At 37.3% G+C, this 13,671-nt stretch overlaps 1 protein-coding gene across 6 annotated transcripts in view; it reads right to left on the bottom strand.

The window, feature by feature from the left end:
• Positions 1–13,671, bottom strand: part of LOC107224417 (serine/threonine-protein kinase Doa) — a 49,631-nt gene extending 35,960 nt beyond the window's left edge. The window contains exons 1-3 of one of the 6 annotated variants that reach the window (XM_046737162.1): positions 13,534–13,671; positions 9,798–9,917; positions 3,270–3,406 (exon numbers count right to left, since the gene is read on the bottom strand). In XM_046737162.1, coding sequence (XP_046593118.1) covers positions 3,270–3,406; positions 9,798–9,917; positions 13,534–13,650 — 374 coding nt within the window. In that variant the 5' untranslated portion in view covers positions 13,651–13,671. Of the gene's footprint in view, positions 1–266; positions 332–3,269; positions 3,407–4,393; positions 4,430–4,695; positions 4,818–6,193; positions 6,318–9,797; positions 9,918–13,533 lie in introns of those variants that run through there. The other 5 variants (XM_046737173.1, XM_046737186.1, XM_046737180.1 and 2 more) reach the window with 5 other exon arrangements.

Genomic DNA, 13,671 nt, shown 5'->3' with positions numbered 1-13,671 from the left:
ATGGTTGTATCTTTTGACACAAAATGTCGTTTGAAACGTACTTTGTAAAGTAATATTTGAATGATTTTTTAATAAATTAATAGCCGATTTGAATTAAATTATTCAGGAAACAATGCAAATAATTTGCGAAACGATTAAAAGTGAGATTTCATTAGTTTCAACACCTTTACCGTGACAATATCGAATCACCGATGCGTAACAATAACTGCGTTGGATTTATACTGATAGTTTCAACTATGCATTCCGTAAGGAGTGCATTAACGTACCGTTTGGACGTGAAATGAGGGCACATTTTGTCGCAATACCATTTCACCATTTCGATCAGACGAACCGACACCGCACAAAAAAAACACCCAACTTCACTCTCTTTTTCTATGCACAATACGTTTAATCGTATAAGCTTTATAACTGCAGAGCGATGATAAAGAAAAAGAACGCGACAGACGGTTGATCGGCAACTGAAGTAATTCAACGTTCGACTAGTCAGTAAGTAGCCATGATTATACGTAATTGTACCGAGAACGTGACTATGTATCAAGAACGTCGGCGACTGTTGTTTCACGATAAGAAAACGTTGACGCATCATAATTATTTCCCGTAATCTGTCCACTTCTTATCTCGAAAATAAGTCTGCCGTATTTCTAAACACGTAACGGGTAGCGTGTAGACATAAGAACTTTATCAAGTTTCGACACACCTGTAAATACAATTTTTAGTAAACACTCGCTGCAGTTATGAAAATTCAATCTTCGCTGCAGGCTGGCCCTGAAAATATGCCGGAGATGTTGCGTTGAATCGTTTCGAGGCAATGTGCGTTTAAAATGAATCGAGTGTCTGCATGCTTCGCTGAATTGCTAGCACGGAAGACGAAAGAAAAATAAGGAACAAAGAGAAGTAGCGAAATGAGTATAAAATTAAATAAAAAAATCCTCCCCAACGATAAAATAAAAATTCATGCGTATGTAAAGAAAACCGCCGGAATATTTGATGCGAAATCGAATGACGATAATGATTTGACGATTCTGATGAATCATTATACGTAGGTCTTATGTATAAAAATTCTGAGAAACTGTTCTAGATTGATTGGATTATCGGGAAAAAATAAACGAGACTGAAGTTGGCAACGTTAATGTATCGATACGTTGAAACAGAAATGACTATTTTCACCTTTAGAATACCCGAAGAAGTTGAATTTACAAAATCTGAGTTTTGTTGATGTTGTATCAACGGTTTACTAAATTTCAAGTAATCCTAAAGCTGCAAAATAAGAAGTTTTATCAACGATGCATTGTTACAATAAACTTACAAACTTCAGCCTGATAAAAAAAAAAAATATTCTCGAAGATTTTGGGGCAATCCAAATGCACTCCTTATTGGTCGGATGTAAAACTAGTCCGCATCTCTTGGATCTACCGATTAGGACCAGTAAATATCCTATCGGCCATGTAGACACCTGACTGAAATCTATTTCTTGTTAAACCCAAATACAAATTAAATTACAGTCCGATATTATTACGATATGAAAACAAAAAAGAATATGAAATAAAACAAAAAGAACCAAGAAGAATCATTAAATAGTAATAAAGAGCTTTGCGCGTCACATCATATTACCTGTAACGCAACCTACGCTGTGTTACAAATGAATATATATTCGGTCGGTAATATGGAATTTAAACCGAGACGTGTAAATGAAGTTCAACTTAACAAACGAAAAGATGTTGCGGTATAAAATTATTGTTATCGCTCGATAACTGAAATAGTCATAAGCTTTGGTGACAATAAGTGAAAAGAGAACAGGACTGATCCCAGATAATTTTTATGGTATGAATTGACTTTGATCCGTAAGACATCTGCTCAATCCGGAGAAAAAAAAAGAGTGGAAAAATTGTAAATTTGAACTACGCAAGACTAGTTACGCAAAATGTCTGGCAGTTCAAGCGATTGTTGTACTTTTAATCGCCATTTTTTAATCAGACGCACATTTTACGCCAGACTATAAGAACCCGAACAGATCCTAGGTCAGCGCTACTGATAACTATGTTTAAAATATTATTAAAGAGTTGCCGAAAGTAATAACGTTGAAATACGAAAAGTTAACCGATAGCTGAACTTTCTATGCTTATTCAATGTTTAACCTTTCTTATAAATAAATCACGCGTGTGCTCACAACTTGACGAAAATCATTAGCCCTTTGCTCCTTGTGCTAGATCCAACATGAAGGTAATGAAAGTTGTAAACTTTCGCGATGATGCTTAACTGTACATTTGGCTAGGTACAAACTATAAATTCAATCTGATGTACAGCTCATATACACGATTTATTGCTGGATGAAACAAAAAATAAACCTTCCAGTCGGATTTACACCATCTAATTATAGAGACTGTTGCGTTGTTTTTTGTTTAAGTTTTTTTTGTCAATAATCAAAACAACAGATAAACAATCAAACGCTACTTTTTTATGTGTTCAAATTTAGTCAAATTGGTGTCACAAGAAAAAAAAATGTAATATCCTCTGTTCTCCTCTATATCCGGATCATCCATCAAGATAGATAAAATTGACAGTAATAGTCAGATACTCTGTTATGCGAAAAAAAAACATAAGAGAACTAAAAAATAGCAGCACAAATGTAAAGAAGAGGAATCTCAAAAATTCGTCGAGTTTAACCTTTAGAGAGCCGGTCTTTTTCCCTTGAAATTCGATATGTTTCGGAGGTTTTTATGATTTATGTATATAAATAGTCAACACGTCTGGTAGAGTTTCAGAGTTACGTGCAGGGCTTGGTTCACGATTCCTTAAAAATCGATTTATACTATTAAACGAGCGACAAACAGTACATCTGTTCGGTTTGGACGCAACGCTACGTTACACAGACCAACGTAATGTTAGAAATATATTCGGAGCTGAAACCTTTAGTGACCAAAATGGTGACATAAAAATCATCACAAGAGCACTGCTTTTTATAGAAGAGTAATGTATAAATTTGAAAACACGTATTTCCATAGTCCGACTGACATGCATGATACTAAAGATTCTCATGCTAGATGGTACGGATTGACCTTAACTTCACCACTTTGTGAAATTAGAATAAATTTCTTCGCCGAATACCTGTGAAAAGTGCAACAATTGTATAGTGGATACTTCAAGACGCAGTTAGCGTTTCTTTGCGTAAAACATCTTGGACAAAAATGAGCTCTCTTCAAAATCTAAGGTGTTTCCTATTAACCCTCCCTGAAATTCATGTGCGAAAATTCATTGCCAAATCTACTAACCTGTAAGTCCCCTTGCTGTGAGGGCTGTCGTAATTGTCAATTCGTCTGCGCTTGTGCTCGTACTGAGGAGAGACCGCTGAGCGCGAGCAAGTCCTCGAGTTGCTACGAGAACGGTGGCGCCTCCTGTTGCGTGGCATCTGAATAGTACAAAAGTAACGATTAGTAAATTTCTTCGTTTCTATCTAAAATTCTTCTTAGATGAGAAATTACATTTGCTTGTAAAATAATTAGTTCAAATTAAATTTCTAAGTATGAATAATTTGTCGCTCGAAAATTGAGAGCAGTGATGTGTTAAGTATGTGCAAAAAACTGTGCAAAGTTTCAGCGATTAGTGTTTAATTTACACCAGTTTGTAAATTGCAGTCAAATCTTGGATCAAGGCCTGTCGTATCACTCTTAGACATGCGAAACCCACAATTATACAAATAATACGAGTGAAAACTGTTAGGACAATTCTAATGTTATTTTATACAATTTGCGTTTGATGAAAAAAGTTTTCTGTATTACAACATCAGTAATCTCACAGGTATAAGAGCTATCAGATTACTTCGAAAATATCATATCTGTACACGTAAGAGTCGAAAGACACGTTAAGCCGATTTCAATTGTTCGGTGAGCTCAGACCAATCAATAAGCAAAGGAAGAAAGATTGACCAACGGTTTTTCAATCAATTCAGATTCACGACGCAAAGTTGACCGAGACTTGATGGCTGCGAACTTGAATATGTATTGACAAGGTAAATATTGTATAATTTGGAAGAAACAATTCCAAGACTAATGAAATAAATAACGTGCCTAGAGATAAAACTGAGTATATGGGTCAAACTTTGCGTAGACCTAGTTTATACTTTAACGACCGTATAAAATTCCAACCAAGCGACGAAATTTTATTCAATCCGGGTGGCGAAACAGAACAATTTGAAAGATGCAAGCAAGCAATTCATCGAGACAAGTAAATTAACACGACTGGTTCTGTTGGGCTGATGTTTCGGTCAACTAAAAAGTAAACAACAAAGAAATGAAAATAACACGTCACACACTTGATTAAACATTGAACTATACCGGACAGTGATAAACTGCATGCACGGATCCGTGTAAAATCGATGTTAATGAAAAACCCCAACCTTGAAGGAGACACAATCCATGTCCGACATTCGATTCAACGAAGAGAGTTGGCTAAATGTGCGATAGTTTAAAATATTTGAAAATAAAAACGACGGTTGTAGATAAACGTGACGTGCTAGCGAGGCTTATGCTGTGTACCCTGTGTACCATACGCTGTGTGCGAGAACTTTCAACACGGCCATCTTGGAGGCTAAAAGTCTCTTCAACGCGACAAGAGACGCAAGCGCAAGTTTAACGTGTCAGTTTAGGTGATATTCTGGGATATTAACAAGCAGACGGATAATAACCAGCGTTTACTTACGGCTAGTATATAAAACTCGCTCAAATGGTTCCAAATATAATCAAAAATACTGGAGAACCAGGACCGTGAAGACGTGCGACGTACAAGACTGTTGTATGACAACGACGAGGACATCGGATCGATCAGATGGCGTCCGATTGGCTGAGCTCGCAAGGCCGAGCCTCGAAGCAGTCGGAGCGTCGCGCAACGCGCAGCTGCGTCACAAGCGCGGGCTGTTCAAATCAGTTCAATTTTCCAAGGCGCAAAACACGCCTGCTACAAAAGTTTAGCGAAAGGGATTTTTCACCCTCGAGACGTACGTATGTGAAAAAAAAACGTTCGACAGCTATTTGTCACTGAAGAAGAAATAAAAGAACGTCCGAAGGTAACGATTTCACATCGACTGCAATTCGCTGACAATTCGTTACGAACTTCAGGGCACGGCCTACGTGCAACCGAGTGCATCGACTCGTAGCTGATCTTAACGTATTGATTCGCAATATAATTAGTAGAGTAAATTTAGAAATTTTATTCGATTACGGCTTGTAATCCATCAGCGAAGTTATAATAACGACTATTCAATGTTGAATCTTCCCATTTGTCCGTACGTACACAGATGCATTGAATATTTTCCAAGAAGAAATTGGCACAAAATTGAAAACTTTTTCCGATACGTCGTTTCCGGTAACTAAGAAATTTGAGGGTGCATCTACGGTCGAATCTCAGACCACAAATTCAGTCAGAAAAAAACTATTATGAATTTATAATCTGTTGCTTAATGTTCCGTCTCATACTATTCAATATACCTATGGCTATTTAATTAGCGAAAGAATTTATCGCGTGCAGGTCGAGGTTGTTAAAATAGGAATAAAATAATCGAGGGGTGAAAAATCTAGCGACAACCGGCGCCCTTTAGCTTGTGAGCTAACAATTAAGCACGAAACGAAGTAACTCGTGACAAGCAACTATAAGTAACTTTGTCGACTCAAGTAGTAGTGGAAGAAGCGTAAGGCTCGCGTTCAACGAACCCCGCCTATAAGTGCGTGCACACCTCGCACACCTGGGCAAGACACACTGCATTCCGTACTTGTACGCATTTTTATTTCGTTTCATAAGCAGTTCGCAACTGAATTATGTAATGTGCGACTTAGAGGCGATATTATAGCTAGCGATACCCTCGATACCCAGGATTGCTGTAGATACTAGGAACGATTTTGTTCAATTTATCCCCCCCCCCCCCCCCCCCCCAGGGTATCACACGTGCCGGTTGCCTGGCGGAAAGCCATACAAACACATTGCACAGATGCCCTAGAGGCACAGATCGGCATCACGACGGGAATCACACGATGCGTAGGGTGCGTATGTAGCGTGTGCACGGGGCGTTGGACACACACGTTACGCACGCACGCACGCGCGCGCGCACATGCGTACATACATACATACATACATAAACGAAAGTGGGTAGCAGGGTAGCGTGCGGACGAGACGCGATATCTGAAGATATTCTGGATAACAATACCTGGTTGGAAGCTTTCCAGTAACTCATTACGTGGCCAAGACCCCTGAATAGCGTTTGCCACACTTTGTAAAACATCACAGTCCTCGCCGACAGCGTAAATTTATCATTTAAAATACGTATTGACACACAGCACTGGCAATGGTCGTGTCGTCTTCTCCTGCCTGAACCTCTAAAGGCACATGGAACATGTGCCGGGCGCTTCCCGCGCGATAACCAAACGAACTCTCTCGCCTCTCGCTCTCCTTTGCCTACAGCGATGCTACTCGCTAGCTGTTGGCGCTACTTCTTTACTCGGGTTTGCGTATTAAACGGCCTACGCAGCCTTGCGTAGTACTACGCGAGTACTACGCGATTGTGCTTCCGTGTTTTGTTGTACGGTGGCGCCACCCGACCGATCTCGGTATTAACGCGATCGGCCGACCCTTTTCCATAGAAATAATAACGGATCTAGAGTGGACAAGGTACGGGGGTTAGCACGAGTGGAAGGGTCGTGCAAATGGAAAGAGACAGAAAATCGAGGTACACCCATCCATCATTTTTTGCACACGCATTTGCGCATGCGTCAAATTTCAGACGAACGCTGGATGGATGAGGGAATAAAGTAATATTCGTTAACCGGGATTTTAAGAGCTTTATTTCCCTTAGAAAATCTCAAAATCTTGTGTCTGTATCGTATATACATATAACATATGTTAAGTTTCGATCACATGCAGAGACTATATTTAGACTTTCCGGCAGTCTAGAGGTTACTGGATTCCTAGTGGCTCATCATTTATTCGGAATCCAAACTGAAACAAGCTTTCTTTTTATGGAAATTTCATGTATCCGTGAGTACGTTTACACGACGGCTATTATTCCAGTATTTCCTATGGCAAACGCAGTAATACCGGATTTAAAAATATGTGTAAACCCGCTATATCCGGTGTAAATCCGTTATATCCGATGTAATGCGCCATTTACACGCATTTTTAAATCCGTTAATACTATGTCGGCCATAGTAAGCCCGGAATAACAGCGCCGTGTAAACGTACTCGACGTATCGTCTGTTTCGGTGTTTGATTCTCCTGTGACTGGCGTCGCTAGTCATTGGCACATATTTGCTTTCGAAAGGTAACCCGTTCCAGTTTTGATTCCAGCACATATCTCGATGTTTCGCACTTTTTTTTTGTCGGCAAACCGGCAGCCGGCTATACTATTTACTTGGTCACCTTATCTGTTATTATCTCTATGCCTTTATTGTAGTAACCCGAAATTCAACAAGCCACACTCATCTACAACGTACTAATATTTCACTAACTGGACTCATTCTAAATTTGCAAAAAAACTTTTTTCGATGTTTACTTACGATCACGCTACTAACTTAAATCTTGTAATCTTACAGAGCTGAGAAACGTACGCATCTTTTTTTTGTCATCTTTCCGTACCCGTCCGTTCATAAATTATTCCGAAAACCGCACGTAATGAGGGTAATTTCCATTACCGCTGTGAAGAAGTCATGTCACATTGCCTTAAGCCGTTCCCAAGTATTCCATGACTTGCCTACAAACCTTAAATGTGCTAGTCTTCTCATTATAGCAAATGGATCGCTCTCCATAACAGTAGCGAAAATACTTCCAGAGTAATTTGCTGACTAGATTTCTCTAAAAGTCAAAATCGCACGGTACATTGAACATTTCACAAAATGTACGGTTGAAGCTTTCGTAAAATTCGATTCTTCTCTTCTGAATTACTTATATATTTCTTTTAGGATGCAATGTAGATTTTTTTCAGCTTCTCATTATAGCTTTATAAAATATAATTCCGTTGAGAAAATTTACCCACGAAGAGGAAAAACATTTTTCATTCTTTTCAAGCATTAGTTTTTCTTTCTGAGTAAAGGAAAACACAGATAAGTTTGTCCCGAAATTTTTGCGATCTTTTCAAAACTTCCCAAGAAACTGTATCAGTTAACGTTGAATTCGTACGATTTCTTTTTTTTATTTTGATTCATCTGAACTCTAAAGCCATATGTTTGCAGGTGCTCGGCAATTTTCAAGAACAAAAACTTATAATCCAAAAAGTTGATAGTTTGAGGGTTACTTTGTTAGAACAGATATGTTACATAATTTTATAAAGTACGAAATTGAAATTCACAACATTAACATAACGAAACATCTTCGGAAATGCTCGCTACTCAGCAACTTGATGATAATTGTGATAAATGCGATATATTATATATTACATAGATATATATGAATATATTCATTTTACAGCGGCAACTTTTATCAACCAATTTTGAAGAAACGATGCGCCGCCTTTTTATCTATTTTTCATTACGCTAACGTTACGATCTTAATCCACGTGTATGTTTATCATGGAGAAATTTTGAAGTATAAAATCATATGGTTATTAAGTACGTAACACGTTACAGCTATTACGAGACATTGACTGCATTATTTAGTTACAGGATGTGATCAGATCGTCCAACTTCCGCAAGAACTTTCATCGATGGTTCAGTCGTCCAGATAATTACCAAATGAAAATAATAATTATAATCAAAGGGTGAATTTCAATTAACATGTAAAATACGACGAGCTTTTAGTTCATCCAATGCTGTGCAGATACAAGATCTTATGTACCTTGGCAAAAATATTTCTGTGAAAAACTCTGCGACATTTCTCTGCAATTCTCATACTTATGAAACACGTGGGGAGTTTTGCAGAGAAATTTGGGGGAGTTTTTCAGAAAAATATTTAAGTCTGCAACAAGTTTTTCTTGTGAGAGAGATGCGACATCTAGCGGATAATTTGGGTCCAAAATTCTAATTAGTTTTCATAGAAAATTGTAGATTTTCATAAGTTTCCGCAGAAATTTTTACTTTTCTATGAAGGTCAACGCGGTTCTACGAGTAGAAAAAATTCGTAATGTTTTGGTCCATAATTTAAATTATCTTTGATAAAAAATCGTAAGTATTCGTAATTTTTCGTTATTCCGAGTAGTTTTCTACGAAATTTTACGAAAAACCAATCAAATCTGCTTTCATTTAACAATTTTTATAATTTTTCGTACAAGTTTGTACTTTGCTACGAAAAACACTATGATTTTTCACGATTATCTACAATCTTTTACGCTTTTCTACGATTTGCTACTATTTTCTACGATTTTCTACAACTTGAAATTCTTCGTAGTTTGACATAAAAATTATTTTCACCAGGGTAATCATGACAATACAAAAAATGTATGTTATATGCCATCAAATACGAGTCTATTTTTTAAATTATACAACCGTATCAGAATTTGTGAAAATCGTGCAAGGCTGATAATGAAGTCGTGTTTATCTGATTGTGAATTAGGGTGAAAGCTTGTGTAACAGGAAATCTCGTATGCGTTGCGAAGAAAATGATGAAAATGGAGTTAAAATGCCATGAGAAATGGTATAAATTGGGTGAGTTCATTGAATGATGAAGAACCGACTTGCAGCCCGCTATACTGTAATTGAGATGATGAAAAAGGAATGTAGGCACAACGTGTTTTTTAGAGGAAAATGATATCAAGTAGGTGTGTACATTGTTATTGGTAGTGATTAAAACATTTCGACAAAGCAGAATATATGTAGCAATGGTACCTCAGTCTCTGAGGCCAACTTGATTAATTTTGGCTGCTGTCGAGAGAATCGCTTAGCCGCTGATGCGAAAGATATTAATGATTGCCAACCAACGGCTATCCATGACTCCCTGTGAAACCACTGCAACAAATGAGAAATTCTTTTTTCAATACTGAGAGGTTCTCCTTCTTTCTCATCGGCCCTTATGACGTTACTTCAAAACTGAACGCCATATTGGTGTTGAAGATGAATTTCTTTCAAAACTAATTACAAGACGAATCAAAGTAGCCCACCAAACTTGCTAAACTAGACTGAAAGTGTGTCGTAAAAAGTATTAATCAACTTATATTATCTTATCAAATCGTTAAAAAAATTCCGAGGCATGATGCTCGCCGAACGCCATGTACATAGAGATATGATTTCAACATCTCGAAAGTTGAATTAGATATTTTTAGTTTTAGTTCTTTGATTTAATGCTTCTAGCGATAACGAATCGGTGTACAAGGCATTCCGTTGCAAGCTTGGCGCTTCGGGTTGACAATGAATTCTAAGCATCGATCCGACGAATTTCCTTTATTACAGCATATTCAATATGATTGAACTCTATCGTAAAAGGGTCTCACAAGATGATAAGTGAAGATAATCGCTAATTTCAGGTTTCAGCTAAATTTCACTCAATGGCTATCGACTAGAGCAACGTCAGTGAAATATTCGAGCTTCAACCTGATCAGTGGAGCTATTATTGACTCGGTAGACTCACAGCGTCATCGTTTTCCTTGGGTGGATGCTTAATTTTAGTAGATTGAGAACATTATTGATATGCATGTATATAACTTCTAGAATAACTAAAATAAAACTGTAATTATAAACTACTTTAGTAGGTTTGGAAAAATTATTCATAAGTTAAGTTTTATTTACTTTTCACGCATTTTGTTATCTATACTCGACGTTATTTAGTAAATATAAATCGTGTGAGTCAATATTAAATGAATGGAATAATAGAGAATTTGGTATTGCAGTTATGAAATTGTGGTTTTCTCACGTCTCTGTAACATTGAAGAGTTAAACATCGATTTTAGTATCATCCATGCCAATTTTTTAATTTTTATTAGAAATCTATGCATAAAATTTAAATTATCGTTAGAGGTTACTGTGCCACGTGTGTAATGAGTATAGTATCGTTGTAAACATTCATGCAAAACTTCATCAAGTAATATAGTTTTTGAATGCTCCTGCGCACCATGGTTACAAAACGTTCGATTTAAGAAAAAAACAAATGCGGCTCAAGTTTTCACTTATCTACTGGTTTTTACAGTTTTTATGTATAACTTAAAACTTGATCTTCTTCGTAGTAAAACATGAAAAAAATTGGGAGTTTTCATACAGGCAATCCAAAGATATTACAATGTTTACCGACGACGAGCCAATTCTAATGTTGAAGCTGGCATTTACGACACTTTACAAAACCCTGAAACTTTTTAGAGTCGCAGAGTATAGCAACCAATTCTTCGATCGTTTCTTTTACTTTCAGTTTTTCAAATGGATGTCGTTAAAATATAATATATACCGATAAAATACCGAAACTGATGTTACGTTTAATAATTGTTTCCATGATTCTAAAATGGTAACAACCTAACACCAGGAACAACAGAGTCGTTTTCATCTTAGAAGTGAGAAACGGACTGCTGATTTACAGCAAGAACGCAAATACAGCTGTGCAGTTCAAGGTTTCTATTCCAACGCCATACGGAATGAATATGATGTGAGCTTTGAGCAAAATACCAATGTTCGCCTTGTATCACACATTATGCGAACAATTTCGTTCCAGTGTGTACACACAATGCTTTGCAAAAAAAAAAAAAATGAATTCAAAATCACGTATCTATAATATGACGTTAATGTAATTATTCTTAAGATAAATATTTGACGCTTTTTATTGATTTTACCGATACCTTAATTAACCGGTGTGTTAAAAGTAAAAAAAAGTAAAAAAATAAAAATGAGTCGAACAAATCTTACAAAGCTGAAAATTTTTTTAATCGTCAGTTTTAACTCAATGGTTTCTGTATTCATCTGGAAATGGTTAACCGCGATATAATCTGCGCTCGCTATCGTTTTTCAGTAAACTCTGTGCGCATTTCCGGCACGTATTTCTTGTTGCAATAAACCGCGATTCCGCATACAACCACGACCAAACACCCGACCAAGATTATTTTGAAACTTGCCGGAAGTCTACTTCGCTGCTCAACAATTAATGAGGAAAGTCGAGGCTTGGATAGCAAGAAAAAAGTAACGTCTTATTGCACACATCGTAAAACTGACAATTCGACCGTTTAATTGGAATTCTCAAGTGATTTGTAGATTAATTTAGACACCCCAAATCCATCGAAGCAAAAACTTGTCGAAGTATAATTTGGTTGCTGGAAAAGCCTTAGTGTATAGGTTCTTCTTTTGAGTTTTCGCTACAACAAGATCGGAACAGTTTTAATTTCTTTACCAATTGAAGATCTGTATTAATCAAATTGGAGCATAGTGTTACGTGTACAATTGAAAAAAGTGTTTGGAAAATGTATAATTTAAAACTTCTAAAATTCTATGTAAATAAGTCTTAACCGATTGAATCCGCGTGAAAATTCCAATCTCACAATTAATCAATGGTGGAGAAATTTTTTCTGCGCCAAATCAACATTCCTCGGTCTCCCAAAAGCGCATAATGTATAAGCGAGATACTTAACACCAGCACCATAAAAGAACGCATTGAATCCCAGATCTCGAATAAAATCCCGTGCAAACTTTCTGACCGTAGTTTTTCCACTCTATTCAATTTCGTATCAAAATGAAGTTTCCGCATGCACCCTGGTGAAAATGATTTCGAAAATTTTTTAGGGAAATTGCGAAATTTCATAAAATTTTGTAGAAGAAATTATTTTCGTACAAAATTGTAAATACGCATAGCTTGTCATAAAAACTTGTAGATTTTCATGAAAATTTCTATTTTTTTTCAGTAATAAATCTACAAGCTACTACAATTCTAAAACGAAATCTATGAATATTCACAAGTTTGTACGAAATAATACGAAATTGTCCAATTTCGATAAAAATTCGAATAAGTAGCATAAATAATCACTAGGGCCCAGCTCGATACCAAACAAGAAAATCTATGAATTCCATACTCGGAATAAAATTCCAGTTTTCCCGATCTTTTCAGGCTCGCACGAAAAAGCTGATCGAGGATAAAAGTTTCCCGCGCAGTATTTGCGGGCTTGGACGGCTTGATAAAAACGATTATCGGCGGTAAAAGTTTATATTCGAATCGTGTTTGCGCAGGTACCTCGATCACGTGGAGCTGGTGCAAACAAAAGCCAAACGACCCGGCAAGCTATCGACGGGTTTTGGGGACCTGTTCGGATCACGTGTTACCAGTGTCACGTGACGCAGACTGGAATCGGAGTTGCGCAACAGCGAGCGAGTGGCGCATAAGGTCAAACGCGAAGGAAACACGAACGACGATATCCATAAGCGTACGACGCGATACGGAATATCAGGTCCGCACCGCGTAAGCATTTCAATTGGTCTACCGAATAACGAGTAGATATAATAGGGGGAGAAATTATCGAGCGTATGTGCGCCCGGAGTGTGTGAAGTATAAGATGTACGCATGACTGGTAAATTATAAACACTGGAGTAAGAACCCAAACCTGGGGGCATGCAAATAAAGATAGAACGTGACGCATGCTAATTGGATTACATAATATACCTTAGCGAGAGGATGAATAGTCGGTAAGCAATTACGTCGGGAGTAGAAGAGAGGGGCTCTTCGAGCTGTGGAGGTACAAGTTGTATAACAGCGGAGGATGATCGCCGCCCGATTCATCCCTCGGGGTGGATTGATATG

This window comes from Neodiprion lecontei, chromosome 1 (genome assembly GCF_021901455.1).
Source record: "Neodiprion lecontei isolate iyNeoLeco1 chromosome 1, iyNeoLeco1.1, whole genome shotgun sequence".
NCBI lineage: Eukaryota > Metazoa > Arthropoda > Insecta > Hymenoptera > Diprionidae > Neodiprion > Neodiprion lecontei.
The sequence above is the reverse complement of the archived record's forward strand: the minus strand, read 5'-3'. Positions and strand labels throughout refer to the sequence as shown.